This window comes from Mesoplodon mirus (assembly GCF_964341445.2).
Source record: "Mesoplodon mirus genome assembly, chromosome: 3".
Taxonomy (NCBI): Eukaryota; Metazoa; Chordata; class Mammalia; order Artiodactyla; family Ziphiidae; genus Mesoplodon; species Mesoplodon mirus.
In genome coordinates this window covers 22,226,967-22,254,731 of record NC_138978.1, presented here as the reverse complement: position 1 = coordinate 22,254,731, position 27,765 = coordinate 22,226,967, and the positions used below count along the sequence as shown (strand labels likewise).

The 27,765-nt window shown below is 39.9% G+C and overlaps 1 protein-coding gene across 2 annotated transcripts; it reads right to left on the bottom strand.

Annotated features, from left to right (window-relative positions):
* RCAN3 (RCAN family member 3) lies at positions 1-27,679 on the bottom strand. 2 transcript variants are annotated; one of them, XM_082615844.1, is made up of 5 exons: positions 27,589-27,679; positions 20,296-20,550; positions 3,995-4,168; positions 2,721-2,892; positions 1-1,719 (listed from the first exon to the last, which is right to left on the bottom strand). In XM_082615844.1, exons 2-5 carry the CDS (start codon positions 20,488-20,490, stop codon positions 1,535-1,537), a joined length of 726 nt encoding a protein of 241 aa, XP_082471970.1. In that variant the 5' UTR covers positions 20,491-20,550; positions 27,589-27,679; the 3' UTR covers positions 1-1,534. The 2 variants fall into 2 exon arrangements, with proteins under 2 accessions (XP_082471970.1, XP_082471971.1); XM_082615845.1 differs by having other exon boundaries at positions 20,296-20,547; positions 27,589-27,678.
* Between the last annotated feature and the right edge of the window lie 86 nt (positions 27,680-27,765).

Here is a 27,765-nt window from a genome sequence, read left to right as displayed (position 1 = left end):
TGAATTTAGAACTGCAAAGTAAATTTATTAAGTGTCTGCCAGTTAAACTGCCAAATAATGAGTTTAATAAACTACTTACAGAATCACAAGTTTCAACTGAACTTACATTGAGGCTTACCAGTGGTGGATATATACAAATAGAAGAGTTGATCATCTCAGAGTATTTGAGGGCAAGGAAAATATAGAAAACTTTTTTTTTTGCAATAAAGTTTATGTCCTTAGAAATAAATTCTACCATAATAAGAACATCTAGACCACAGAAACACATTACCAAAAATGTATAGACAGCACAGTCTGAATTTCTGCATTTTTCTTTCTTTGTAGTGGCAGCCATATTGGTTTATTAGTCCAAACTCACACATCCCTGCACAGACACACCAAGGAACCCCAGACACTTGCCATACAAAGAAAACCTCGGAGTGAGCAGAGAATCAGCAGAGCCACTTGACCTGAAGCAAAGCATTCTTAGTTTTGTTTTAGGGGAAAATGCCAACTGGAAGCCAGGGTAAAAAAATTTCACCCAAAAGAAAGTCCAATTAACAAAACGATCTCCGTTTGCCCCATCTTTCCCTAATTCACAGAAAAAGAATGTGTGTGACTTTTCTTTCAAATCAAACTGAAAAATGTTTAAATGGACAATTTAAAAATGGAAAATCTTATCATGACCTTTTCTAATTCAAAGCCTATGAATGATGACACACAAATATGCATAAGAAAAACTCAACTGGTGGTTGAAGACAGTCCGAGCTACAGGCCAGGACGTGGTCACAAATGGTAGAGTGCAGTGGCCGCCTGAGGTCACGGTCATCAAGCTCACAAGGGATACGTCCTGCCTTCCAAAGCAACAGCTCTGTGTCCAGGAGGGATGGCACATCAGGAACTGGGGTCTGTGCGTCACTCTCGGGATGAGAACAATGTGCACATAGATTTGGGTCCCTTGATTCTGACAGTCAAAGGGAATTGGGCATTTCTTCCCCAAAGTTAAGGAAAAAACACTTGAGAAAAATGATTTTCTACGAATTATTCTCTATGTCAGGTTTCTTTCTGTGCAAAAAATTCCACGTATATTGAAGAGCAATTAACCTTTGACCAATAGGTTAGTTGGAAGCCAATAGACCATTACAAAAAAAACCCGCACTACATTATTAAAATTGAAAGACTATTTTTAAGTTCTTAAAAATGGTACTGCACTCAGTGACTGGAGTTTTCATTTTGCGGTACCCCATGCTATACGGAAGCAGGGAAATCAACGTTGCTGGAGGGAGCCATTCTCCTAATTTGCTATTGTTAAAAATGGTCAAGAGTTGCCACATGTTGGGGGCCAATCCTTTAATTTAACGTGCTGCTCAGAGCAACAGTTAAAGTTTTGAACAGGTAAACCCGGCTGCTACTCTGTACTCCCAAGTACTCGCCTGTCCCCAAGGCAGGCGCTCTGCTCCCTCCTGTCCTCACCTCCGCTGAGCAGCGGTCACGGGCAGGCATGTCCCCACCACCCCAGCCCAGGTGGCAGCAGCCTCGCCCCACAACCAAAGCCTCACAGTGTGCAGCCGAAGGCCCGGGGCTTGCTCAGCGCTGCAGTCAGAGGTTCAGGGCGCCTTGTCTGGGTGATTTTCTGTCTGGGATTTTTTGTTTCCTCTTCCTCTTCAGTTTCACTTTCACAGACGTGAACCACCACGCTCGGGGTCGACTCGGTTCCCGCGTGAAGTTCGTATTTCTCTCCTGTGGAGGTAAACAGCAAAGGAAGGGTTCTGTCCCTTGAAACTTCTTGCTCTACTCATATTTTCATTGCTCATTATTGGTTTTTCAATCTTTAAATCCTATTTCAGAGAACTTCATCTTGTCTTGGCATTAGAGAATTGATGCTTTAAGGTTCTTAAAAAGTTTTGGCATTTTACGACATTAGCTAATACGAAGTACTGAGGTCTTGGGGGTTAAAATGTAAGTGCTAATTACTGTTCTATGAATAACACAAGTACATCTGCTTAATTTCATAACAGTTTCTGGTTTTTCCTTGGTAGACACCTGTAAGGTTCCAGGCAGCATCGGCAATCTCATTATTATAGGACCTCAGAGATCCAAGATACAGCTCTGATGTCTCAAAACAACAACTAGCCACGTCCCCTCAAGATGCCTTTTGTATCCCCTATAAAAGACATAACATTATTTTAGGTGGACAACTTGTATGAACAACAATGGCACCGATTTCTTATATTGTTTTAAAGGGATGAGAGAGAGAGAGAAATAAAAGAGAAGGAAAAGAAGAAATGAAAAATAAATACAGGAGAAGAATCTGGAAGGGATGATATGGTATCACCAACAGGTCCCTGATACACTAGTCAATGTGACGTCTGTCTGCTATTTTGATGGCCACTAATATTCACTAACGACCTGTTATATACTAGAATTTATAGCGGTAAAAACCGCAGTTAGATTAATTATTACATATATATCATGTAATCCTTATAAACATGTTGGAAGGTAGCTATTATGATCCCTATTTTAGATTTTAGATGAAAAAACAGAGGCTCAGAAAATTGAAGCTAAGTAACTTGCTCAAGATCGCAAAGTTAGCAAATGCTAGAATTTGGACCCAGGTCTGTGTGACTTTATCCTCCATGCTGATCATGCTGTTACTCATTGGCTAGAACACAAATTGCTGAATACAGCCTTTAATACAAAAGTTTCTTGGGAAAAAAACAGGAGAGACAGAAGTTTGTTACCTGGTCCCAATTTGGAAACAGCACAGAGTAAATCATAATTTATAACAGGCATCGCGTCTTCCCCCTGCTTCCACCCCACTGGAGGTGACGCAGGAGGGGAGATGAGGAACTGTTTGACCGGCTGGGGGGGCAGCAAATACGATTTGTCCTGTGTTTCGCTGGACATCTGTACCTGCGGGGAGGGAGATGTTCAAAATTTGACTGGACTATTTTTTTTCACTTTCATCTTTACATTAACTGTAACATCTCTTGGGAGAACATCTCTTGGGAGAAAATATTTAAAACTTAAAAATTTCTCTTTACCAGTACATCTCCCAGTGGCTGGGTCAGCGTCTGTGCCTGTCTGGTTCACCACTGAACACCCAGTGCACAGCACAGAGCATTATGTGCTCAATAAATATTAGTTGAATAGAAAAATAAATTAGTGAAGAGATGAATGAACAATGAATGGTACTAAGCACTGAATCCCAGTTTTAGAAGAGATTAGGTTATACCATCTCCATCAATTCCACCAAGGAAAGTCCAAACACGGGTTTCATTTGGAGTATGAGATGACAAACCCCTTAATTTTTTTTTTTGAAAGCTAAGACCAAGGGAAAAAATTCTGCGTTGAAAATAAAACAGTGCCCTTAACACATCATCTAATGCCTTTATTTCACTAATTCTTCCGAGAAGAAATTGGCTTCTCAGAGTCCTATCAATGTAGGATTAGAATAATAAGCATAGCCAATTCTTGGCAACCCACAGGATCCTTTTCAATTCCAAAGTCTAAAACAGTCTTTCTGTATGTGCCGTGCCTCCTCCCTGCTCACCCCTTGGGCTGGGAGCCATTTTCAAAGGGGTGCCTCATATGAATCACAGCACACGGAAATGATTCCAGAGACTACTTTCTCACTTCTTCCAAGGATGTCCTAGCACGAGTGCCATTCTAGATGCACAGGAGAAAAGTTAATTCACTGACTTTAAGGTGTTAGGGCTTAACCTTCTCAACCTCAGGTGAGAAGAGCTGCCAGAAAAATGAATTCCTTAAACTGAATTAAAAAAAAAAGAGGTTGAAACTCTTTTCATGTTTAAGCAAAACAAAGTTAGGACGGCAAATATGCTTAACAAATAAATGTATATATCTGTAAAATAAAGGAAAAAATATTTTTCTCCTTGGGGATTGTTCATATCAAAGACCTCTGGCATAATAATAGAGAAAATGGAGAACTGACAGTATTTCTGGATGGAGGAAAACAAGTTTAGAGAACACTGCCCTCTGCACCATGAAGTACCTGTGCGAAATACAGCTTCAGCTTCTTCCCATTGAAGTCTGTCTCGTGGAGTTCTATTCGAGCCCGTGCTGCTGCTTCAGGTTTGCTGAAATTTATTCGGACTCTTCTAAAGCTTTTAAACAGCTGAAACGTAACTTGGTCATCATAGATGGTGAAAAGCGCTTCAAATCTCTCCTACAAATTGAGGGGCAGACAGGCAGAGAGAATGGGGGCGGGGGGAGAAATGAAAAACCTTTACCAAGAGGAAATTTAAGTCATTAAACATAATTAATGGGATAGAACTCATTATAATTTGTCTTTTTCCCCCAAAAAGCATTTTTTTCTTGTAGGTATGTAAGAACAGGTATCCTGTTAGTCATATGCTGAATTCTGCAGTTTGCACTTATTCTAAAAATAACCTTATTAAATATAGTGTAGATTCATATTATAAAATCATATGTAAAGTACTATAAAATAAACATAAGGTATAAAAATAATAAAAAACATTCCCAATTATAGAACAAAAACATTACTATCATTTTGAAGTCCACAGTGTGCCAGAGTTTCTACCCCCATCCTATTCCTTTCCAGCTTCAAAGTAACCATTTTCTGGAATTTTGTGCTTATCTTTCCCTTGTTTTTCTTTATAGTTTTACATCATTTATATGGCTCCCTAAATATTGAGTCATTTTGCACATTCCTCGGTAACTTGCTTTTTGTTCCTAAGATTCTTCCTTGTTGCTGCGTGTAACTGTGAGCCATCCTTTTCATGATCGTATAGTATTCCATCGTAGAGCCATACCACAACTCCTCTAGTGCTGCTGGAATCTGAACTGCCTCCAGTTTTTGCTACTACAGTGCTGCTATGAACATTCTTGGTACCATATGCATGAGTTTCTCTGAAGTGCAATCCCTGGGCCTTAGCACTGGCACATCTTTAACTTTAGTAGATGTTGCCAAATAGTTTTCCAAAGAGCTTATATCAGTTTACTCTCTAAGAGTGAATGTGTGTTCTGGTTGCATCATATCTATGCCAACATTTGATAAAGACCTTTAAATTTTTACCAATGTGAAGTAGGGAATATGAAATGGGCTCTAATTTTGGTTATAATTCACATTTCTCTGAATAATAAAGAGGTTGAACCTCTTTTCATGTTTATTGGCCATTTGGGGCTCCTCTTAATGTGATGTATCTGTTCACATCTTTTGTCCATTTTTTCTATTGGGTTGTCTTTTTTTATTGAGTCATGGGAGTTCTACAGACATACTAATTCTTTGTCAATTATAGGTACCATAAATATTAAAATTTGAACTTTACTAAATGTATCCACTTTTTCCTTTTGTGTTGTGTCTTGAGAAATCCTTCCGCACTCTGAGATCACAATGATGTTCTCCCGGCTTGTCTTCTCAAAGTTTTATGGTTTTACCTTTCATGTTTAAGTCCTTACTTGACATAAAATAGATGTGTATGAGGTGCCCCCCCTCACTCCAGTAACCACCATCTCTTTTTCTATCACTCTAGATTAGACTGTATTTTTTAGCATTTTGTATAAACGTATTTTTGGTGTGTGGTGGGGGGAGGTCCAGGTTTTTTCCCTGAGCATAATCATTTTGAGATTCATATTACTGGGTTCTCTTTTGTGGTCCTTCTTATTGTCAAGTAGAATTCCACTGTAAGGATGTTTACCCATGTACCTGCTGATGGGCATTTGGGCTGTTTCTAGTTTTGAACTATTAGGTATAAGGCTGCTATGAACATTCATGTACAGCTTTTGGGTAGATATATAATTTTATTTCTTTTGGGTAAATACCTAAGAGTGAAATGGCTGAATTGTATGACAAGTATATGATCAACTTTTCAGAAACTGATTTTCAAAGTGATTGTACAATTTTACATTTACACCAACAATGTATAAGAGTTCTAGCTGCTCCACATTCTCACCAACGTTTGGTATGGTCAGTCTTTTTAACTTCAGCCATTGTACTGGGACACAGTATTATCTCACTGTAGTTTTAATTCACACTTCCCTAATGACTACTGATATTGAGCATCTTTTCCTAAGTTTATTTGCCATCTCTATAACTTCTTGGGTCAAAGTGTCTGTTCAAATCTTTTCCCACTTTTAACTTGGGCTCTCTTTCTTATTAAGTTGTAAGAGTTCTTTTATGTATTCTATATAGAAACCCTTTGGAAAGTCTATGTCTTTCAAATATTGTCCTTGCTTTCCTTTTTCATTTTGAAAGAGTATCCTGTGAAAAGCAAGTTTTTTTTGTTTTTTTGTTTTTGTTTTTTGGATGAGGTGTTGACTCCATGTGTTGACTTAAAAAAATCCTTTGTGCTTTTTCAGGGAGATCAGCTCAGTGCTTTGTGACCACCTAGAGGGGTGGGATGAGGAAGGTGGGAGGGAGGGAGACACGAGAGGGAAGAGATATGGGGATATATGTATATGTATAGCTGATTCACTTTGTTATAAAGCAGAAACTAACACACCACTGTAAAGCAATTATACTCCAATAAAGATGTTAAAAAATGTATCAAGTATAAACGCACATAAGTATAAAAAATAAAGACAATAAATAACTTTAAAAACCCACAGAAAACCTTTGTGCTTTTTGTGTCATATTTAGGAAATCTCAGCCATACCCAAGGTCACTAAGATTTTCTCCTATACTTTCTTGTAGACGTTTTATAGCTTTAGTTCTTAGGTTTAGGTCTATGATCCACTTCAAGTTAATTTCTGTATGTGAGACAAGGGTCAAAGTTCATTTTTTATCCCATATGGCTATCCCTTTGTTCCAGCACCCGTTGTTGAAATGATTATCTTTTCCCCTGTGCACTGAAAACTATAAGACATAGTTGAAAGAAATTAAAGACCCATATAAGTGGAGACATGTAATTCTTTCTCCTTGGGGAATCGCCTTTCTGACACTACTGGCTCTCTCCATGTATGTTTATTCCCTTTTCATTAATTACTGCTCTTGATTCTTTTGAGTTTTTTTCTATCACCTTAAGATGGATGCTTACTCCATTAGTTTTTCAACTTTTCTCATTTTTAATATAAGCATTTTAAAAATATACATTTCTAAGTATTATTTTAGCTGTTCCCACAAGTTTTAATATATATTATTTTCACTATCATTTGATTCTAAATACTTTAGTCTAATTTCTATTATGATTCTTCCTTGTCTCATGAATTGTTTAGATGTTTCTTAAATTTCAAATAAATTTCAGGGAAGTTCAGGTTCAGCTTGAACTTCCCATCCAGCCTCAGGCTTCTATTGGAGTAGAGAGAACTGCATGTGCCAGCCTGTAGATGGTCCAATGGCCCAGTCAGGGACAATGTCGTCCACGTGGTGGTATCTTTCCTGTGACTTCAGTGACTGAGCACTGGCTTTGATGAACAAGTACAAAACCCACCTCTGCATTTACGAGGGGGACATGAGTACACACCATCCATTTCTGAGGACCAGAGGCTCTCTGCTCATTGGCCTTTAGCATGGGTAAAACACTCCTTTTTGCATCCAGTAACAGAGACTCTTCACTTCTTCAAACATGAGACCACAAAAGGAAGACCTAAGGAGGAATTCACAGCCTGGACACTTCAGCAAGGTCTTATGGCTTCTACCAGCCACTTGTCTTCTGAGCACAGAACTCTGGAGCTTGGCTGTCTGCGTTTAACTCCTGGCTCCATTATACATCTGTGTGACCTTGGGCGAGTTACTCACTTTTGCTGTGCCCACAGTTTCCTTAACCATTAACTGAGGATAGTAAAAGTACTCACTTCATTGGGTTATTGGTGATAGAAAGAGAGAACATTTAAAGGTCTTAGAACAATACATAGGGAGTATTATCACTATAATTAACAGAAATAGGTAGAGCTGTTGCAATAATCCATTTGCCATTCTGTGGTCACAAAAATAGCTGTTCTACTGTGTGATGTGGATTCCCCAGGAAGGAGGTAAATACACAGCGATGACAGTATGAACGAGATAGCAGGTACCACGGAGGTCGCCAGTGGAAAATTAAAACCTGCCCTTCCTGACAGTCCTTTAGTGTAATTCAGATGCGTCGAGCTGATGGAGCAGTCACCTAGGAGACATGCCCTCCCAGGAGACTCCGTTGCAGTGGGTGATACAGTGAACCACTGATTAATAAGAGTCAGTGTCCATCTTCCCAGGATTCTTCTGAACTTGACCTATGACCCTGACCCTTTGAAGCAGAGGACACTGCTTCTCTGTTATGACACTGAGGACTCTGCATTACTCTGCTATGAACTTTGACTTGAACTGAGGGAGAGGAGAGCAAGTTTTTTTTTTTTTTTATTGTAGTGATGAATTGAATTGTACATACTGAAAAAAATACACGATTTCCATGCCAGTGGCTTTTAATCTTCCTTATTAATTTTGTCTTTTTGTTTTGTTTTCTATTTCGTAAAGTCAACTGTTTGGTGATGGCCTTGGAGTTGCTTACTATGTATGTATTCATGGCGCCAAGCTTGCACAGAATGAAAAGCCACTTAAAACAAATGGAAATGGCTGATATGAAGCTATCATGGTATGCATGAAAACGTGGAGGAGCAAGACATGATTCCTCTTCGTCAAGGTCAGTTACGTACAAAGACCAAGAAACATTTCATTCTCGGGCTTGTCCATGTGCTTAAGGATTGGCAGTAACTTGAGCTCTGTTCTGTTTCTTTGGTCTCCATCTAGATCTTTGTGTGTACGTGTCTTGATAAATTCTTCCTCACTGTTCATCCACTCACACATTCAATAAGGCCAGGTACTATCTTAGATATTGAGGCTAAAACAAGGAACAATATTGATTGTGTGATTTATTCCAGGGTAGACGTTCATTTCCTTTCCAGTGGTGTTTTCTTCATGGACATTAGAGAATGAAGGTGATTTTTCAAGTTAGGGACCCATCTTTCCAAAGATGTGTAAACTTGAAAGAATGTCAGAAACAAGTCTGAGAAGAAGGTGTTATTATTTGTTCCTTTAAAAAGAATAAGGCATCCTTCCTCTTGCTGAACATTCGGTTCAGAAGCCTTCAGGTGTAGCCAAGTAAGGCTGGGGTGTCCATGCTGATGGGGAGCAGGGAGCCTCAGTGGCCTGGAGCAGGGTGTCAGATACAGGTGGGTTAAGGGGGGCAGACACCGGGGAGAGAGGCAGGCCCAGCATGGGGTGCGGGAGCCCAACAAGGATGAGGACAGTGTGCCTACATAGGGGTGGCCCAACAAAGGGTGCTGAAACTCAGCGGGGTGAGGAGGATGTCCATGCGGGAAGACTGCCCAGAGCAGGGCAAGAGGGAAGGTATCCAGCAAAGGGGCAGGCTGATGGCGTGAGAAGGCTGAGGAGGGGACCTGCTCAGGAAGGCAATCCAGCCTGGAGCTCGGAGCCCAAGTGGGTAGGGATGTGTCTGTAGGAGGGCAGCACAGGGCACTGGATCCCGAGCAGGGTAAGGAGGGCACCCGCAGGAGTATCAGAACCCAGGTGGGGTGAAGGGGACTTTCCTGTGGTGGGTCTGGGTGCAGGGTGGGACCTGGCATGGGGTGCTCGAACACAGGTGGGTGTCCACATGGGAAAGGGGGTGGGTGATGATTTAATTTAAGATGATACAGAAGGAGTGATTGAATAAGTAACTATAATAAGATAATGGAAGCTAGTTTTCTGTCAGAGAAAGGAGTTACAGATTTGAAAAGGGAGAAAACTAGCAACAATTCTTTACTGTTGGACTGGAGTTGGAAGTATATGTGTAAACACAGGTATGTATGCAAATATGTTCATACGCACATAGTTCCCACCTCTGTGCCAGAGGCCTAGGAACAGTGAGACACCGAGAGCACCCGGCACACACAGCTAACTCCTATCTCGGTTCCTAAATATGACTGTTCTCCATTGAAAGGAATCAGGGCTCCTTAGAGGAATGGTTGATGCCAGCGCTGGGGCAGGGAGAGTACAAGATAATTCTGGAACAGTTTGTTATGCTAGAAAGTTTAAAGAGGTACCCGAAGAGTGATGGGCACATGTCAAAAGACACAGAGACCACCTGGAAGGGGCAAGTGCTGGCCAAACCTGGGATGGAAGTGAGCATAAAATCGTGACAGTAACAGATTATAACCAATGAATGAAATAGGAAACCATGAATCTTGCTGATATGAGTAAATATGTTTAAAACTTGATGGGGATACAGGATATTTACTTTCATAGTAACTCCCACAAAGTACTTATCAATTACAAGGAAAAAAAGAATAATTTGACAGTGCAGAAACCTGGGAGACACTGTCTTAATCAAGGGCTCAAAGTGAATTTCATCGGTAATAGGACAAATTAAAGATGGATGTGAGAAGAGGACAGCATCGCTTCTGTGATGTTCCTGCCAAAGGTGCACAACCTGACTCTGACCCTGAAGAAACATCAGCCAAACCCAAACTGAGAGACGGGCTACAAAACGACCAGCCTGCAGTCTCCTAGACTGTGAGCATCCTGAAAGGCAGGGAGGACTGGGAATTGTTTCAGACTGAAAGAGACTAAAGAGACCTGACAACTGAATGTACTGCGTGATAAGGGACTGGATTTTTGTTGTTGTTGTTATAAAGGACATTACTGGAACCACTGGCAAATTTGAGTGGGGTCGGAGAATCAGAACAATGTAATGTATCAATGTTAATTTCCTGAATTTTGTTTTTTCTCTTAGAATGCCCTTGTTTGTAGCAAATACAAATTAAAAAATTGTGGGTGATGGCCACCATTGCTGACAACTTACTCTTAAAATGGTTTGGGGAAAAAAGTCCTTTGTACACCCAAACCAGTAGAAGCATTTCAATATGCACTGCCAATATACTTTATTTATTTATCTACTTTTAAATTTATATACATACACACATACCCATACACACACATATTATGGACATGTTGTGCTATCCCAATATAATATGCCCTATAAAACTTATAAAAATAGAAATGTAAATCAGATAAGAAAATAAAACAAACAGAAAAGACATGGTTACTGAAATTAATTTAGGAGGGCTCAACGTAAACGCTGGCGAGTGTTGGTACCCTGACCTTGTAGATAATCTTCCCAGTTTATTATTCATCACATATTTAATGCACAGCAAGGCTCAAAAGCTGGGCTCTGTGCCAGGCAGTATAGAGGCGACACACGTGCCTATTCCGAGTTCGCTCACTCCTGAATTATCCCGCCCTCCCCCATGGGAGCACCCTGCTTTGGAGAGATTAGGAACACATATACATGGGTAATCTAGATGTTTCTTAGAATCCAAGGACCCTAAATCCTACCTTGATTTGGGGACCTGCAGATCTTTTCCAAATGAAATTGAGATTACTGGGAAAAAAAAGCTTCAATGCGTTATTTGTTTTGAGAAAGATAAAAAAAAATTATAAGGCGTTTCAACTATATAGACACGAGAGAAAAGTTATTTAAATTATGTTAGGGGACTTCCCTGGTGGTCCAGTGGGTAAAACTCTGTACTGCTAATGCAGGGGTCCCGGGTTTGATCCCTGGTCGGGGAACTAGATCCCCCATGCCGCAACTAAGAAGTCCACATGCCGCAACTAAGAAGCCTGCATGCTGCAACAAAGATCCCGCGTGCCGCAACTAAGACCCAGAGCAGTCTAAATAAATAAATAAATAATTTAAAAATTATGTTAGGATAAATCTCAATTAAATTATAGGAAGTATTAAATATTATACTGGTTCTTTCTCATTATTTGGTGACTTCAAACGTCACTTCTTCAGACAGGCCTTTCCCAACCACTCTAGTTAAAAACTGTTACCCATGAAGTCACTCTCTACCCCTCCACTATTTTATTTTCTTCACAGCAATACTTGTTATCATCTGAACTTCTGATTCACTTGTTTGCATGTTAAATATATTTATCTCCTTAATGTTCCATCAGGGCTGGAGTCATTGTGTTCACCACTGTCTCCCCAGAACTTTAACTGTGGCCGGCACAATGCTTAATAAACACTTATTGAATACACAAATCAAGATCGAATGTGGAGTCTGTAAACCAATTGTCTCTAAGAACACGACAGCTAACCTGACTATTCAGTGATCTCTTAATATGGCCGAAAATTAGGATACCTAACTAAATGATCTAAGACCCTTTTTAACGCTTGTTTTTGAGACAAAGTATTTACAATGGAAGCTACAAATATAATTGAAGACAGCTTCTTCATTTCAAAATCTTATATTTGTAACTTCCTAAATGTCATATGTACGATGCAGTGGTCTGAGGACCCAGCGCTAGTCCATGAACTTCGCTACTGGTCCACAACAAGGTTTGGTATAGAAATTGAGAGAAAGGATCTAGGAACATTTTAGCAAGTTTACACTGCTGTGACATTCTTATTGCATTTTACAAATCTGTGACAGTTTGGAGGAAAAACCTGGTCCTTCACTAAGCGATAAATTTGAGAAGCATTTATCTACAGTTTATGCAAAAGTGTGTTAAAAAGGAATAAAAATGTTAACTACCAGACTGGCAAAAATTTTCAATTCTGAAAGTATAAAGTATTGGTGATGCTATGGAACAATGGGAACTCTTCTACATGGCTGGTAGGAATGCAAACAGGTACAACTTTAGAGACTATCTGACAGTCTCCACTAAGACGGTGAAAACGTGCAACCTGACAAGCCAGCAACATCATTCCTGTTTATATACCCCGAGGAGACCCCCCCACTCTCACCCTCACATATACAGGACACATACAGAACATTTACAACATCACTGTTGCAGTAACAACATCTCAAAAATAACCTAAATGTCCAACATTAGAATGGGTAAATAAAGAATGGTATATTTGTAAAACAGGACAGTATACAGCAAGGGACACTGAACACATATCTCAACATGGATTAATCTTACAAATATAGGGGACTTCCCTGGTGGCGCAGTGGTTAAGAATCCACCTGCCAATGCAGGGGACATGGGTTTGATCCCTGGTCCGGGAAGATCCCGCATGCCATGGAGCAACTAAGCCCGTGCGCCACAACTACTGAGCCTGCGCTCTAGAGCTCGCGAGCCACAACGACTGAAGCCCGTGCGCCTAGAGCCCGTGCTCCGCAACAAGAGAAGCCACCGCATTGAGAAGCCCGTGTACCGCCACGAAGAGTAGCCCCTGCTCACCACAGCTAGAGAGAGCCCGTGCACGGCAACGAAGACCCAATGCAGCCAAAAATTAATTAATTAATTAATTTAAAAAAAGCACAGAACTTTGCAGGTCAAAAGGGAGAGGCATGGTATTAAAAAAAAAAATCTTACAAATATAACATGGAGAAAAAAACATATAATTATGCCATTTATAGAAATTTTTAAATAATGTAAAATTCTATGTATTCCATTAGTGTTACAGTTTTCATCATACAGATCCTGCACATATTTTGTTGGATGTATCTTTAAGTATTTCATGGTGCTACTGTAATGTTTTTTAAGTTTCAATTTCCAAATGTTTACTGCTAGTATAGAGACATGTAGCTGATATTGTATATTGACCCTGTATCCTACAACCTTCTTAAACTCACTTATTAGTTCTAAGAGTTTTTATGTAGATTCCTTTCTAAATAGACAATCATGTCAACTGCAAATAGAGCAAAATTTAAAAATAGTATACATACATACACACAGTATTAGGTTGAACCAGAAGAAATGCCAATACAGGTATCCAACACTTTTTGAAAGTCTGCTTTATGCTGCTTTGCTTTTACAAAAGACCTGTTTTCACTAACTGAAAGAAATCCAAAGAGGGTGTTTCCCTTTTACAAAAAAAAAAGGCGAAAATCGCATTCAGCATGTTTTGCAGCAGCTGTTATAGAGGCAGTGCGCACCGCAAGCAGTGAGAGTGGCACCACCAAGCTCCTTCCCGGGGAACTATCCTTAGCACCTCAGCATCTCAAGCCACCTTAGCTTTGAACTGTGTCTGTGAGCATCTGTGCTTTACCTCGATTTATTCTGTGCATCCTTTGGTAAGATGTGTCCTAAGGAATTGCTTCTTCATTTTATACCATTTCAGCTTACAAAAGGTTTTGTAGAAACACTCTACTTTTGGAGAAAGGGGGAAACCTGTATTTGACCATTTTGGCCTACAGATACACCAATTTCATATGGTTAAACTTAATAAAAAGTTAAAATTGCATGGGAAATGATAAACATGGAGTTCAGGATAACGCTTATCTCTGGGAGAAGACAAAAGGAGTTCAATTTATTAGTAAAATTTTATTTGCTAAATTGGGTGGGCACGTGGTTTTTCTTTATATTAGTCCTTATCCTTTTTGCACAAGCTAAAAATTGCCCCTTTTTTGAGAGCCCGAGACAGTGCCTTTACACAGGAGGAATAACCAAACTTGGAAGTTATTCACCTGTGTCTTCCCTGGGCTCCTTGTGAAAGCAGAGGCCAAGGCAAGGGCACACACAAGGAGCTTGTTTTGGGAAGTGACCTCATGTGACAAGGTGGGAACAGGGAAGAAGGGAAAGCCCGTCCTCCTTCTGTCCAGGTTGTCTTACCAAGCTGGTCACCTCTGTGAGCAACTGGGGCTTGATCCTGCCAGGAGCACTCTGAGGAGCCAGAAGCCAAGGAACCGGTGGCTGCAGAGTAGAGGAGAAGGGACGTATTCACTGGCTTCAGCCCCCCACTGGTCAAGGACTGCCCTGTGAGATGTTAATTAACTCCCTCACACTGCTACGGCTGCACCTGCATCCATACGGAAGAGCGTCTGTGCACAGTCAGCAGAGAAACACTGGAACAAAGAGCAAGATACCCACAGTGCCACGGAGGCCAGCTGCTGTGAGCTTACACCTGCACACAGGTGAGTACTCTCACAACAGCTGGAGTGAAAACGTGGGCCGAAAGCATGCAAAGTGGGGCAAAAGAGGTGCCCATACATACATACATACATAGCACACACACATATGTACATATTTTATATATATTATATATGTATAAAAGCATATTACAAAGAATGATAAAGTCAAGAAAAAGGGGGGATTGCATTTTTTTGTGTGGTAAAATATACAAAACACAAAATTTACCATTTTAACCATTTTTAAGTGTACAATTCAGTGGCATTAAGTATATTCACACTGCTGTACATAACCACTATCCATCTCCAGAACTTTTCATCATCCCAAATTGAAACTCTGTACCCATTAAGCTGTAACTCCCAATTCCCCACTTCTCACAGCCCATGGCAACCACCATTCTACTTTCTGTCTCATATAAGTAGAATCATACAATATTTATCCTCTTGTGTCTGGCTTATTTCACTTAGCATAATGTCTTTCAAGGTTCATCCACAGTATCAGAATTTCACTCATTTTTCAGTCTGGAAAATAGTCCATTGTATGTATACACTGCATTTTCTTTATTAACTTATCCGTTGATAGACATTTGAGTTGTTTCCACTTTTTGCCTATTGTGAATAATGCTGCTGTGAACATTGGTGTACAAATATCTGTTGGAGTCCCTGCTTTCTTTTGTGTATATACCCAGAAGCAAAATCACTGGATCATATGGTAATTCTATGCTTAATTCTTTGAAGAACTGCCATACCATTTTCCACAGCAGTTATACCATTTTATGTTCCCGCCAGCAATGCACAAAAGGTTCCAATTTCTCCATATCCTTGTCAATAATGGGTGTGAAGTATCTCACTGTGAATTTGATTTGTATTTCCCTAATTATTCATGATGTTGAGCATCTTTTCATGTACTTATTGGCCATTTATACATCTTTGGAGAAATGTCTATTCAAATCTTTTGCCCATTTTTCAATTAGTTGTATATACCCCATTTGGTTTTTGTTGTTGAATTTTAGGAGTTCTTTATACATTCTGGGGATTAATCCCTTATCAGATATACAATTTGAAAATATTCTCTGCACAGGTTTTAAATTCTGATAAAGTCCGATTTATCTATTTTTTCTATTGTTGTCTGTGCTTTTGGTGTCATATCTGAGAAATTAATGCCAAATCCAATGTCAAGAAGCTTTCTCTCTAGGTTTCCTTCTAAGAGTTTATAGTTGTAGCTCTTACATTTAGATCTTTGATCTATTTGGGATTAATTTTTGTATATGGTGTAAGGTAAGGGTCCAACTTCATTCTTTTGCATGTGGATATCCAGTTTTCCCAGCATTATTTGTTGAAAAGACTGTCCTTTCCCCGTTGAATGGTCTTGGTATCCTTGCTGAAAATCATTTGACCATATATGCAAGGATTCATTTCTGGACTCTCTGTTCTATTCAATTGGTTAATATGTCTATCTTTATACTAGTACCATACTGTTTTTTTTTTAATTGAGATATAATTGACAAGTAAGTACCACACTGCTTTGATTACTACAGCTTTGTATTAAGTTTTAAAATCAGCAAGTGTGAGTCCTCCAACTTTGTTCTTTTTCAAAATTGTTTTGGTTATTTGGGGGTCTCTTGAGAGTCTATGAATTTTAGGATGAGTTTTTCTATTTCTGAAGGAAACATCTTTGGGATTTTGATAGGGACTGCACCAAATCCATAGACCGGTTTAGGCAGTACTGACATCTTAACAATAATAAGTATTCCAGTCCATGGATATGAATATCTTTCCATTTATTTGTGTTGTCTTTAATTTCTTTCAGCAATGTTTTGTAGTTTTCAGTGTATAACTGAAAAATGGATTCTAAAGCAAGCTCAATCACTCTGTTACTCTGAAACTACTGTATGAGACTTGGCTAGGATTTCTTCCAGCTCTAAACTTCTATGATTCCGTAGTGTTTAATCTAGCCTTGAAGTTAACTAAATTTTTACTAATTCTTGGCCAGAATGGCACTACAGATTCAACTGAACAAATATTTACTGAAACCATATTATGTTCCAGGCACTGTTAAAAATACAGTTCACTTTAACATTCTTCCTTTGAATCCCCTTTTTCAATTCTCAAATTTAAAACAAATCACTTTCCTCAAAAGATTTATTTCTCCTGGATTGAAGGTTGTATTAGAACACTCAACAATTGATTAGGTCTAAAAACCAGAGACTCAGGGTATTTCAGTTAACTTCCAGATATCATTTATTTTTCTTGAGTAATATTTTCTATTCTTCTTTAAATGGAGGGTATAGAAACCAAATGCTCGACAGAAAGATTATATTATGAATATGATTATACAGACCACAGAAGAATTTGCGCCAGTGTATCTTAAATCACAATTTCAGATTCAATCTTCTACATACTACTTAACCTCACCCAGCTTATAAGTCTGTTTCTCTACCACAGCTCTGTATCACTAATCCTCCATAAACATCTTACATAATCCATTCATTCAACAAACATTTAACAGGTGTTGCCGCGTACTGGGAACTGTATTAGATGCTAAGTGTCACTGATCAAAAAGCAGGACCAGGAGACCAAGAAGAGATATCTTAATATACCCCAGCCATCGTCATTAGAAAAATAAATCAAATGTCGTATGGTGAGTAGGTCAGTGGAAACAGTTTCATGTGCGAAGGGTAGTGCTTTGCGAAGAGACTAATCCAAAAGCCACATGCATTTCTTTATAAAGTCAGTCCTATCTGGAATGCTGCTTCGCATCAACATTTACTGAGTCCCCTCAGACACACAGACCTAAATCAGAAAGGAGAATCACTCCAGTTTCTCCCATCATAAAAACGTAAATTGCATTTTGAAGACCTCTCATGTTCAAACCAGAAGGCTGCGCAATTTTTCGTTATTTTAAGAAAGGGAAAATTGGGGTTAAAAATGTCAAGTTAATAAAATCACACTGGAACAAATTCCAATCTGTTACAGAAAAATTAGCTACTAAACCTGCAGTGCTCCAGATGGAGCCACTGATTAGCTGAGCACATGTATAAAAACTAGCAACCATGCTGCTGCTGAAACAGAAATCACGAGATAAGCCTTTTCCTCGGTTTATTTTTCTTACAGTTTACTATATTCTTTACTTTTCCTCCTCCACCTCATGCAATTTTCAAGAAAAACCGATGAAAATGTAGAGCCCAAATCCAGCGATCTAAAACGAAGATTCACCTTCACATGACAATGGCACCTGTGTTACTCAGTCTACCATTCAGAAGAGGGTCAAAGCTCATTCCAACAATTATAAAATTATCAAGACAAAAACCTTTTCAAACCTGGAGAAAAAACTAAAATTCTTTTGAAAATAAAGCATTTAATTGCAATCAGAATTATTTTGCCCATAATCCATCAGAAGTGGTTTTTGTTTTGCTTTGTTTTTTGCAAGTATGTGGATGACCTGCACAAACAGGTTATTCCAGAAGAAACTAAAGCAAAATAAGACACTGACAGTGAGAAGCAAACTATAAAGAAAACATTTGATTCTCCTTACACTTTATATCCAATTAATGATCCATATATAATTTTATTATATAAACATTTTATATTCTGCAGCTTCAGATAGTATCATGAAGGTTTTTATATAAAATTTACTATGAGTTAAGAACTGTATGTAATGTGAAGTCCACTGAACTGCTGCTAGAATTTCTGGTGATACGATTTCCAATATAAATTTAGGTTAGATACAACCTCAAATGGTTTTAAAATTGAAAACCAACCAGAATTCATCACTTTGGCAAGTTAAACAAATCCCTAGGCTATAGTGAAAAAAGAAAAACTTGGGACAGATAAGATTGTGAGGTTTCTTGAAAAATTCTTACAAATTTTAAGATAAACTAGTAATACATGTGGTTTCTCACAACAACAAACAACAAAGTCAATGTAATTATTTATTACATGAAAATTTAGAGCTCTTAAAACGTATTTAGAAAACTAGGAAGAATGATTTCAAAATGTCTACACTGTGACTGAACTTGGGAAAGAAAATAGCATTTGTAAATGTAAACAAACCCAAATGGTAAAAACCTGGTGGCTGCCACCCTCTCCCTCTCCCCTTCCAGGTCTCCTGCACCTCTAGGCTGGTTTCCACAAGCGCACCCCAACGGGCCCTGCCTTTGGCTCTCCTGCCACCACTCTGCCCTTCACAGGTTGTGGCTGACCTTCCCAATGTGTAAGTCTGACTGCCACTCCTTTGCTCAGAGGCTACTGAACACAGAAGGGCAAGCTCCTTGAGTCTGCAGGATGCCTCACACTCACCTTTCCAGCCCAATTGCTCTTGACTTTGGCTACATGTCACCTCAGAGCCAGCCACACAGAACTGCTCACTACTCCCTGCAGTAAGCGGTCCACGCTCTCCTGATTCAGCTCTTTCGCTCATTCTGTTCCCTCTGGCTGGAAATGCCTTTCCCTTCCCTGCTAAACTCCTACCCAACTCACACAGCTCCTCTGCAATGCCGTCTCCCCGTAAGATCTTTTATTCCAGCTGGCTGTGATCCTACTCCTCTGTTACCTCAGTACTTTCAAGTGTCTCTAAAGGCACGAGTATTCTATCTTACATCAAATTACTGATCATCTCCACTGCAGGACTGTAAACTCTCTGTGGCAGAAGCTGTTTAAATTCCCTGAAGCAATTGGTACAGTGCCTTACACACTGGAGCACTCAAGTATGTACTGAGTCAAACTATATCAAGTTCTGCTCCATGAGAGTCACTGGAAGGAAAATACTTAGAGGGCATAGATAGCAAATTAAAAGGATCGTGATAGGATTTTTAAACGAAGTCTTAGAACACGCAAAATTCATACCAGTGGCAGAAATATTTTACTTTTGTATGACTAAGACCCACAAGCTTTTGTGAGGTCACGACGGAACTAAAAGCGCACATACAATCTCTTTTTCCAGTTAAATAATGAATGAACTAAAGAAGAGTAACCTTTTAAGAAAATAAACTCAATCATTTTGCCCTGGCCAGGTTGTAGAAAGTAAAACAAGAAATACTAACAACTCTGTCAAAATGAAATCATAAATAGTCCTAATTATGTAATTAGCCCTAGAAAAAGGCTTAAAATAATTCCTTCTTTTGTGAATTAACTCCCAAGTAATAGGAAGCCAGGCTAAAAATCACTTAGCTTCTCTTTAACCACAGGCTCCAAAAATGAATGACTGCATGAATAAATGGATGAACTTAACAGGACTTGATTCAGAGTTCACTAGAAACCAGTACTTCTCAAAATGTCTGTGGGGGAAGGACTGGATTTTAAATATTTCCTATCTGTTGCAGACTGATAGTCTCATAAAGCATAATAAAAATGCCCCAGCAATGTCTAAAGTTTGGTGCACACTTCTCTACCTGTCACGGACCAGTAATAAACTTTGCAAACGGGCAGCCACATGCTGTTTCCCCGAACCCGCACACATTTAACACACTACCAAAGGCAGGGAAAGGCAGGGTACATGCCTACCTTCTGCTCTGGCACCTCAAACACAGCTTCATGGACACTGCAAGCAAAAAGTGAGGTAGGCAGATCACTTAAATCCATCATTTCTTCCAAATCATCTTCATTTTCACCAAAAATCATCTCTTCTTCCTCTTCTTGGTCACTGCTACAGAGATCTGATTGGCTATCATTCCAAGATTTCATAGTGTCCCTCAGCATTATCCCCTAAAAGCAGGTCTTTTCCGTTCTTAAAGTTCTAAGATGTCTACCAGGCATCTACTGTTAAAAAAAAGAAAACAACAGAGATAAGACTTTGAAGGCCCAATAACGCTCCAATTAATTCTCAAGACAGCGACTCATCAAATGAAGCAGTTTTATTCAGGAAAGATCAATCAAAGTTTAAATCACCTCATTACAGTCCTCATAAATGAATTCTATACATATTAATTTGATTTGCTTAGCATACTTTATGTAATATATTTCACTGGCAATGACATATTACGAAAAAAAGGCTGCAAGTTTTCTAGTGAAATGGAGCTGGGGGGATCATACAAAATGAGATACTATCAACATGTACACCAGTTTACAAGCAGTAGGAAGGAAAATGTGAACCAGAACTGCCTTTACATATTTGTTTGGGATTTAGGTCTACAACACTGAAATTGGCAGAGCAGAATAAAACCCACACTGATTCACTCACCATCTGCACCCTAAAATATGGTCTGCAATAAGCTGACTTTACCTTTTTTAACCAATTTGTTCTTTTCGAATACACTCTCGAAGAACTAAGTTACACAGAACCAAAAGTTCTATACAAAGTTGGTCTTTGCTAATATCAGAAATATTTACAACGGGCAAAATCTGACATAGAAGACAATTTTTAAAATGTCCTTTCTCTGAATGCTTAAAAATCAATAATTTTAACCCTAAAGCATGGAGCTGATAGTGTCCCACTGTTAAATAATGAACAGAGTCTCTTACAGGACTGTTTATGTGCATTTTTGTCTCTTCTGATGAACTGCACTCCACACCCACCAAGCAGACTGCCTTGAACATAACACATTTCAAGATGCTGGAATTTAAGTAATACTTATCAGGCACAGAAAAATTAAGTGAGCATGATTATTACTACCTCAATATTCCCCTTGTGATTTTCTCTTTTATTTCAAAGAAAACGAAGTTGCAAATATATTGCTTATATAGAAAACAGTACAGAATGTTAATTATGGGAAAAAATAGTGATTATTTTTCCCCGTTATTCCACTATATCAATCAGGAAAGACTAATTCTAAAAAGTAAAATCTTTACTTGTTTTCAGAAACATTTTCTGAGTGTCTACTGCATGCCAGGTACAGGGAGCTATGAGATGAATCAAACATGGTTCCTATCCTCAAGGAGATCCCACCAAAGCAAGAATTTCTTCTCTTCAATAATACCCCTAAAGGACCTTGTTCCATTAACTGGCTCCTATACTTTTAATTTCTCCGTCTCCACCCATTCATTCCTCTTCTTCAGCAAACATACCTCTTCAAGATTCCCCACCCCAACCCCGGTCCAATCTTGAAAAAGAAAACCTTCCATTTGGAGTCTGCCTGCCCCTCCATCTACCTCCCTCTGTCTCTGCTTCCCCTTTCCTACCGGCTTCCTGGAAAGAGGAGTCTCCTCAACTCCAGTCACTCCTGAATTCAGGGCAGCAGGACTCCTGCCACCCCCTTCCAGCTAAAACTGCCCCCATTGGACAGCAACAGCCTCTTCGTGGTGTCCTAACCCCAGGCCTCTGCCTGTCTCTGCAGCTCGGGACCACCGCCCACCCATTCCTTCTGGGAGGTCTCTGTGCCCCTGCCCTCCCCGGGCTCCGTCTTTCCCGGCTCTCCTTCCTCCCCAGCTGCCCTTGTCACTGGCTCCTCTTTCCCTACTCACCCCTTACAACGTCTCTTCGAGGTTCCAACCCCATCCTCTTCTTCATCTTACTCTCCCTGGGTGGTTTTATCCAGGCCCAAGGATTTTAACTACTCCACCACCAGTGTTTCTCAACTTTGTTTCCTGCTTCCCTGTGGTTGACACACACAACACATGTATATCAATACAGTCTCTCGCTTCAATAATTCTTAAGCGAGGAAAGATGTCACCGAAATTGAGGGGGAAGCAAGAGCAGAATCTTGGGCATTGGAGGCGATAATGCGTTGAAAACCGACAAGATCCCAAAAGATTCTCATCTGCCCCCAGGTCTTTCCTGCCTGTGCACACTGAACTCCACCTCTCTCTCCTGAGTTCTAGACTTGTATTTTTAGCTTTCCTTTGAATATACCTATCTGGTACTACAACTGTTTAAAACTTATTCCTTTAAGTAGATGATTGTGCTGGAAATCTCTGATCTGGACAGGGGCGTGCTGGGCGGGGGGGAAATGGTATCTCACTGTGACTTTCATTGTAATCTTTTCTTTAAGCCTAAATTGTTAGGTAGGGTCCGTAGCTTTGTTCATTTCTCTGTTATGTACCTGATTATTTGTTTACAAATCACTCCTAAGCTACCAGAGCTTGAGTACCTTTGAATCCCCAGTCCCTGGCACAGTTTCTAGCTCAGAGTATATGCTTTATAAGGATTACTGAACGCAAGCTGGTAGTATTGTGTTTACCCCTCTGATACGGCAGCACAGACAAAGGAAAATTTAATTCTGCATGAGATTAGAGACAGCTTCCCCAAAGGAGGTTATGGTTAGACTTAAAAGATGAACAGAATTTCAGCAGGAAGAGAATGGGGTGCATTCCAGGCGAAGCCAACAGTTCATGGACAAAGGCGGGAAGACAAAAAGAGGAGCAGGCACAAGATCATGAGATTTGGTGTGGCCAGAGTGGACCAGGTTTGGTGGGGATGGCACGAAACAAAGTGAGAAAGGTAGGTTTGGGCCAGGCTGCCTTGAAAGTAGGGTTACAGAGTTCTGACATAAAAATTAGTCAATATTAGCATGACATTGAAGGTTTTAGGCAGGGAAATGATATAACCAACCTAATTTAACTTTTCAGTATCACTAAAAGTGAGCTGTCTTTACCTCTTATCTCTGAGACACTAATGTCTTTATCCTCCCCCTCCCCATTAAAAAGAGGTGAGGAGGGGGCTTCCGTGGTGGCGCAGTGGTTGAGAGTCTGCCTGCCGATGCAGGGGACACGGGTTCGTGCCCCAGTCCGGGAGGAACATGCCGCGGAGCGGCTGGGCCCGTGAGCCATGCAGCGTCCGGAGCCTGTGCTCCCCACGGGAGAGGCCGCAGCAGTGAGAGGCCCGCGTACCGCAAAAAAAAAAAAAAAAGAGGTGAGGAAAACACCTGGCCTGGCTGGAGAGTTAGGGAGCTTTGAATGGCTAGATTTTGAAATTTGAGAAAGTCAAGCTATTTTTGATAAGATTTTCTGTTTGTCTCAAGTTCCTTCCTCCAACCTCTTAAAAAAAAAAAAAATCAGAGCACGAGAAACGATCCTTCACCTGACTTAAAAAAAAAAATTCTTAGAATGTTACACCTTCATTTCCTGTTTTCTACCTTCATTTTGGGGTAACTTTTTCTTTTGATATAATGTCAAACAAAAGTTGTAAGAATAGTACAAGGAATTCCTGTGTACCCTTTTCCTGTATACAATTACTTACCTTTTTGCCTATTTTAAAAATCATTCTCTCATTTTTATACATATACATTTTCCCCCAAACCATTGAGACTGAGATAGGATATGCCCCCTTTACTCCCAAATACTTCAGTGTATAAGAACAAGATCATTTTCTTATACAACCTGCAGTTCAATTATCGAAACCAAGTACTTTAACATTGATATAATACTTTTATCTAAATCAGAGTCAATTTTCACATTTTGTCAGTTATCCCCTATAATATCTTTATAGGTATTTTCCCTTCAATTTTTTTACATTATTGTTAAATTATTTGCCTTTTGTCCCAAGATATTTCAATAATCTTTATAGTATTGCTATATTTTCTTCACTTATACAGTAGTGTATATTTGATACAGCTTAAAAGGATGGATGAATGAAATACCATAGTAACTGCAAACAAGTTTGAACAATATTTAAATATATCTCAGAAAGATTCAGGCTCCATAATCAGACTCCTCTAGATTTAAACTCTGTCCCCTGTATTCTAAGTTAGGTAAATTACTTTGCCTCCCTTTCTATTTCCTCAACTATAAAATGGGGGTGATAATAATAATCCTTATCCAATAACGATGTTAGAAGTATTAAATGAGAGAATACATGCTGGGTGCTCAGAATAATGCTTTGCATATAGTTGGTGGTCAATAACTAATTATTTTTACATAGGCACAATCTATGTCAATGTATTGTTGGGTCGAAAGGATCCCAACAATATCAGAACCTTCCGTGGAACTGATACTAAAATAACAAAATGAGAAAGTGCACACCCAAATGATCTAATTCCAAGCAACAAAAAGGATACAAAAATAACTAACACTTTGTATCATTTCAAGAAAACTGTTCAGTCGCAGATCTATCAATAAAATCAGCTCCAGAGCAACCACTGGTAGTAGTAATATAGCTCCAGTACGAAATCATTTAAAGATTTAAAAACAGAGAGCTAACTGAGAAAAGGCCATGGTGCACTTTTTAAGGGCCTCAAAGAATTTTATGTTGTAATTCAGTGCACACAGTATGAGAGATGTTGTCTTTCATATGATGGTTCTCTTGCTAAAGGCCTGCCAAGAGATTTTTTTGGATATAGCTTAAGTCAACATCATCAACCATTTCACAATTTTCTGACATCATAAATGCAGCTAGATTTGAACAGAGAGATAGGATCAGAGTCAACCAGTGGAAAAGGCAATCCTAGCACATCTGTAAAGAAATCGTCTTATAAGGTAACTCCGCTGGTACGTAAGAAGTCGTTTGGTTTTATTAAGGAAAAGAAAAAAACTTACAGGAGTACACAGCCTCTACGCTGATATTACTGGAGTTGTTGCTAACTCTGCCTCACTGCAACTCCTACAAGACTAAGCCGTCCCTCAGTTTACTAACTCGGGGAAATATTGATTGGAAAGGGCTGAACCAATATCCACCAGCTTCTGTAAGCCAAGGTCTGTGCTAATCAGGGTTTGGCATCATCTGCAGCACGACGGTAGCTGTGGCTGGCTTCCGGCAAATTGTTTCTTCAGGGAAATATCACATGAGTGGAAAACTCCAAGTAGCATGACCCTCTGCTCTGCTACAAGCCTAGTGACAGAAGTAATCCATCAGGAGAAAATGTCAAGCACATGGCTTTGACTTTGCATTTTAAATTCTGATCAGGAAAAGGTAAATTCCTCCTCCTCCTCCAGGATTAAAAAAATAATAATTTTTCAAAATAGTATGCTTCTCAACTTGGTGCATATTTAAAATACCTTAGCTAGATGCACTTTATTATGTTTTGATGGGCTCAAAATGCTATTGATCAATACTGGAAGCAAACAAAATATCTCATTTCCAGCTCTACAAGTGCCCTGCTGAATAACCTTGGAACAGTCACTTGGCTTTTTGTATTACATTTGTCCTCTCAACATAAAATGAGGAAAATACTCACAGATGCTGTTGAACTACTAAATACCTTTTTAAAACGTCTAAATTATAAATTTAGACTAAATTCCTTTTTTTAAAAAAACCCTCTGGATTGTCAATGCGGGGGTTCTGAATAGCTATCCTACAAGCCTCTATCTCCCACTTCCTCCCCACTCACTACTTTTAGGTAGAATCTTACTACTTTTTAGTAGCTGTGGTAAGAAAAAAAAAAATGGTGCAACAGTAAAGATGAAAATTAGATTTTTGAATTTTGTATGTTTCAATGACCTATGCCCTCTTTTCACATTTGTCAGAACAAATGAAAATAACAGGTTTTAAAGAATAATTGAAGTAGAGATGTAAAGACTGATGCTATTTGTTTCGCTGAACGTAATTCATTTCCTCTCACTATAACCTCTACATTCTAGGGGAAAAGTGGAGATCCACTGTCTGACCTCCACCTTCTGTAGTTCTTTGGGTCTAAATAACAAACGGTATTGAACTTTAGACCTCCCATTATTTCACAGGTTTCAGCCTAATAGATTTCCAAGTCACACTATTTTTCATGCTGTTTTGCCTAAGTCTTTCAACCAACATATCCACTAGTACCATACAAAATTTGTACTCATTTGTAATCCTTAACATGAACACGTTTAAAAGCTTTACAGACGTTACAATTCAATAGTGGGACAAACCTTGTTTTCCTGAAAAGCACTGAAATCTCTTCCCATGCTAAGAAAGAAAAGTTTTGCCAACCTGGTAAAACATAAAGCTGACAGCGTGGCTAAAGAAGGGGCTCTGAGTTTTCAGGCCTTTCACTGTCTTCCTGCATCAAAAATCCATTTCTAGAGAACCAATATATAATATCCCCACCAAAAAGCACGAACTTAGTTGATACACAAACATCTGTATTCTGAGTCTCAGTATTGTGTGTTTTTATAATTTAGTATTTTGAATCAGAGCTAATGAAACAGTCTTAAAATTAATCACTTTAAATCCTATGTAATCACAGCTACAAATAAGTCAATCGCTTATGAAACTGTACATCTGAGACTTCTATGAAACGCAGAGACTTCTATTAAAAGTTTGAATAAACGTGGTGTGCTAGGTAACTTTCAACAAGAAGGAGCGAATACTTCTGGCTTTGAGCACTGCACTAAAACATCACTTTAAATAATCCTAGTTTGTATCTGCAACACGGATCTGAACTGCTCCCTGCACTAGACTCCTAATCCCTGAAGGAGATGATCAGATTTTGCACGGAAGCTGGGACGAAGCAACCTGAAAACGGACCACTACTGCTCTATTGGTCCAGGCAGCAGATGGAAGCAGACAAGTTTCAAGAAGTTATCGAATAGGTAATGCGATCGTTACCCGCGCATCACGGAGGAAGGAGAGCAAGAAAAAAGGAGGGGCTTCCAACTTCTGGTCGCCCCTGGACTGCACCCTTCTGCCTTCAGGAGCACGTTGGCTCTGTCAGCTTTTCAAAAAGTCAAACAGCTGTTGGGAGAGAACATTTTTCTTGGTTTTGTTTTCCAAGACACGACCCCAGAGCTGTCTGAGAAGAGCCTGGACGCCAGAGGGGCTGGACCCGGAAGGCAAAGGCGCAGCACCTCTGGGATCTCGGGCACAGGAGCTCCCACCCCTCCCGGCACCTGCGGACCGTTTCTTTTTTTAACTTGCCACACCCAGTGCCCCCCATCCTCCCGAGGGCCGGGTGCTGAGCCTGCTCGGAGAGGCGGGCGCCGGCCCCACCCTGCGAAGGGGAGACTCACCTGCTCGCGTGGCCGCCGCAGGCAGGCAGGCAGGCAAGGAGAGGCCGGGGCGGCCGGACGGGCTACACAGGAGACGGGGCGCCGCGAGGGGCCGCGCTTGGGGAGAGGCGGCGGGCGGCCGCCGGGGTACAGTCTGCTAGGTGGCCGCTGCCCAGCGCCTAGCCGCCACGCCCTCGA

Bases quoted from the DNA above. Each gene is read 5' to 3' on its own strand.
- RCAN3 (XM_082615844.1), bottom strand. From the start codon at position 20,490: ATGCTGAGGGACACTATGAAATCTTGGAATGATAGCCAATCAGATCTC. The intron at 4,169-20,295 runs GTAGGCATGTAC...CTCAATTTGTAG, and splicing joins TTGAGGTGCCAGAGCAGAAG to GAGAGATTTGAAGCGCTTTT. The intron at 2,893-3,994 runs GTACTTCATGGT...CCCTCCCCGCAG, and splicing joins TGAAGCTGTATTTCGCACAG to GTACAGATGTCCAGCGAAAC.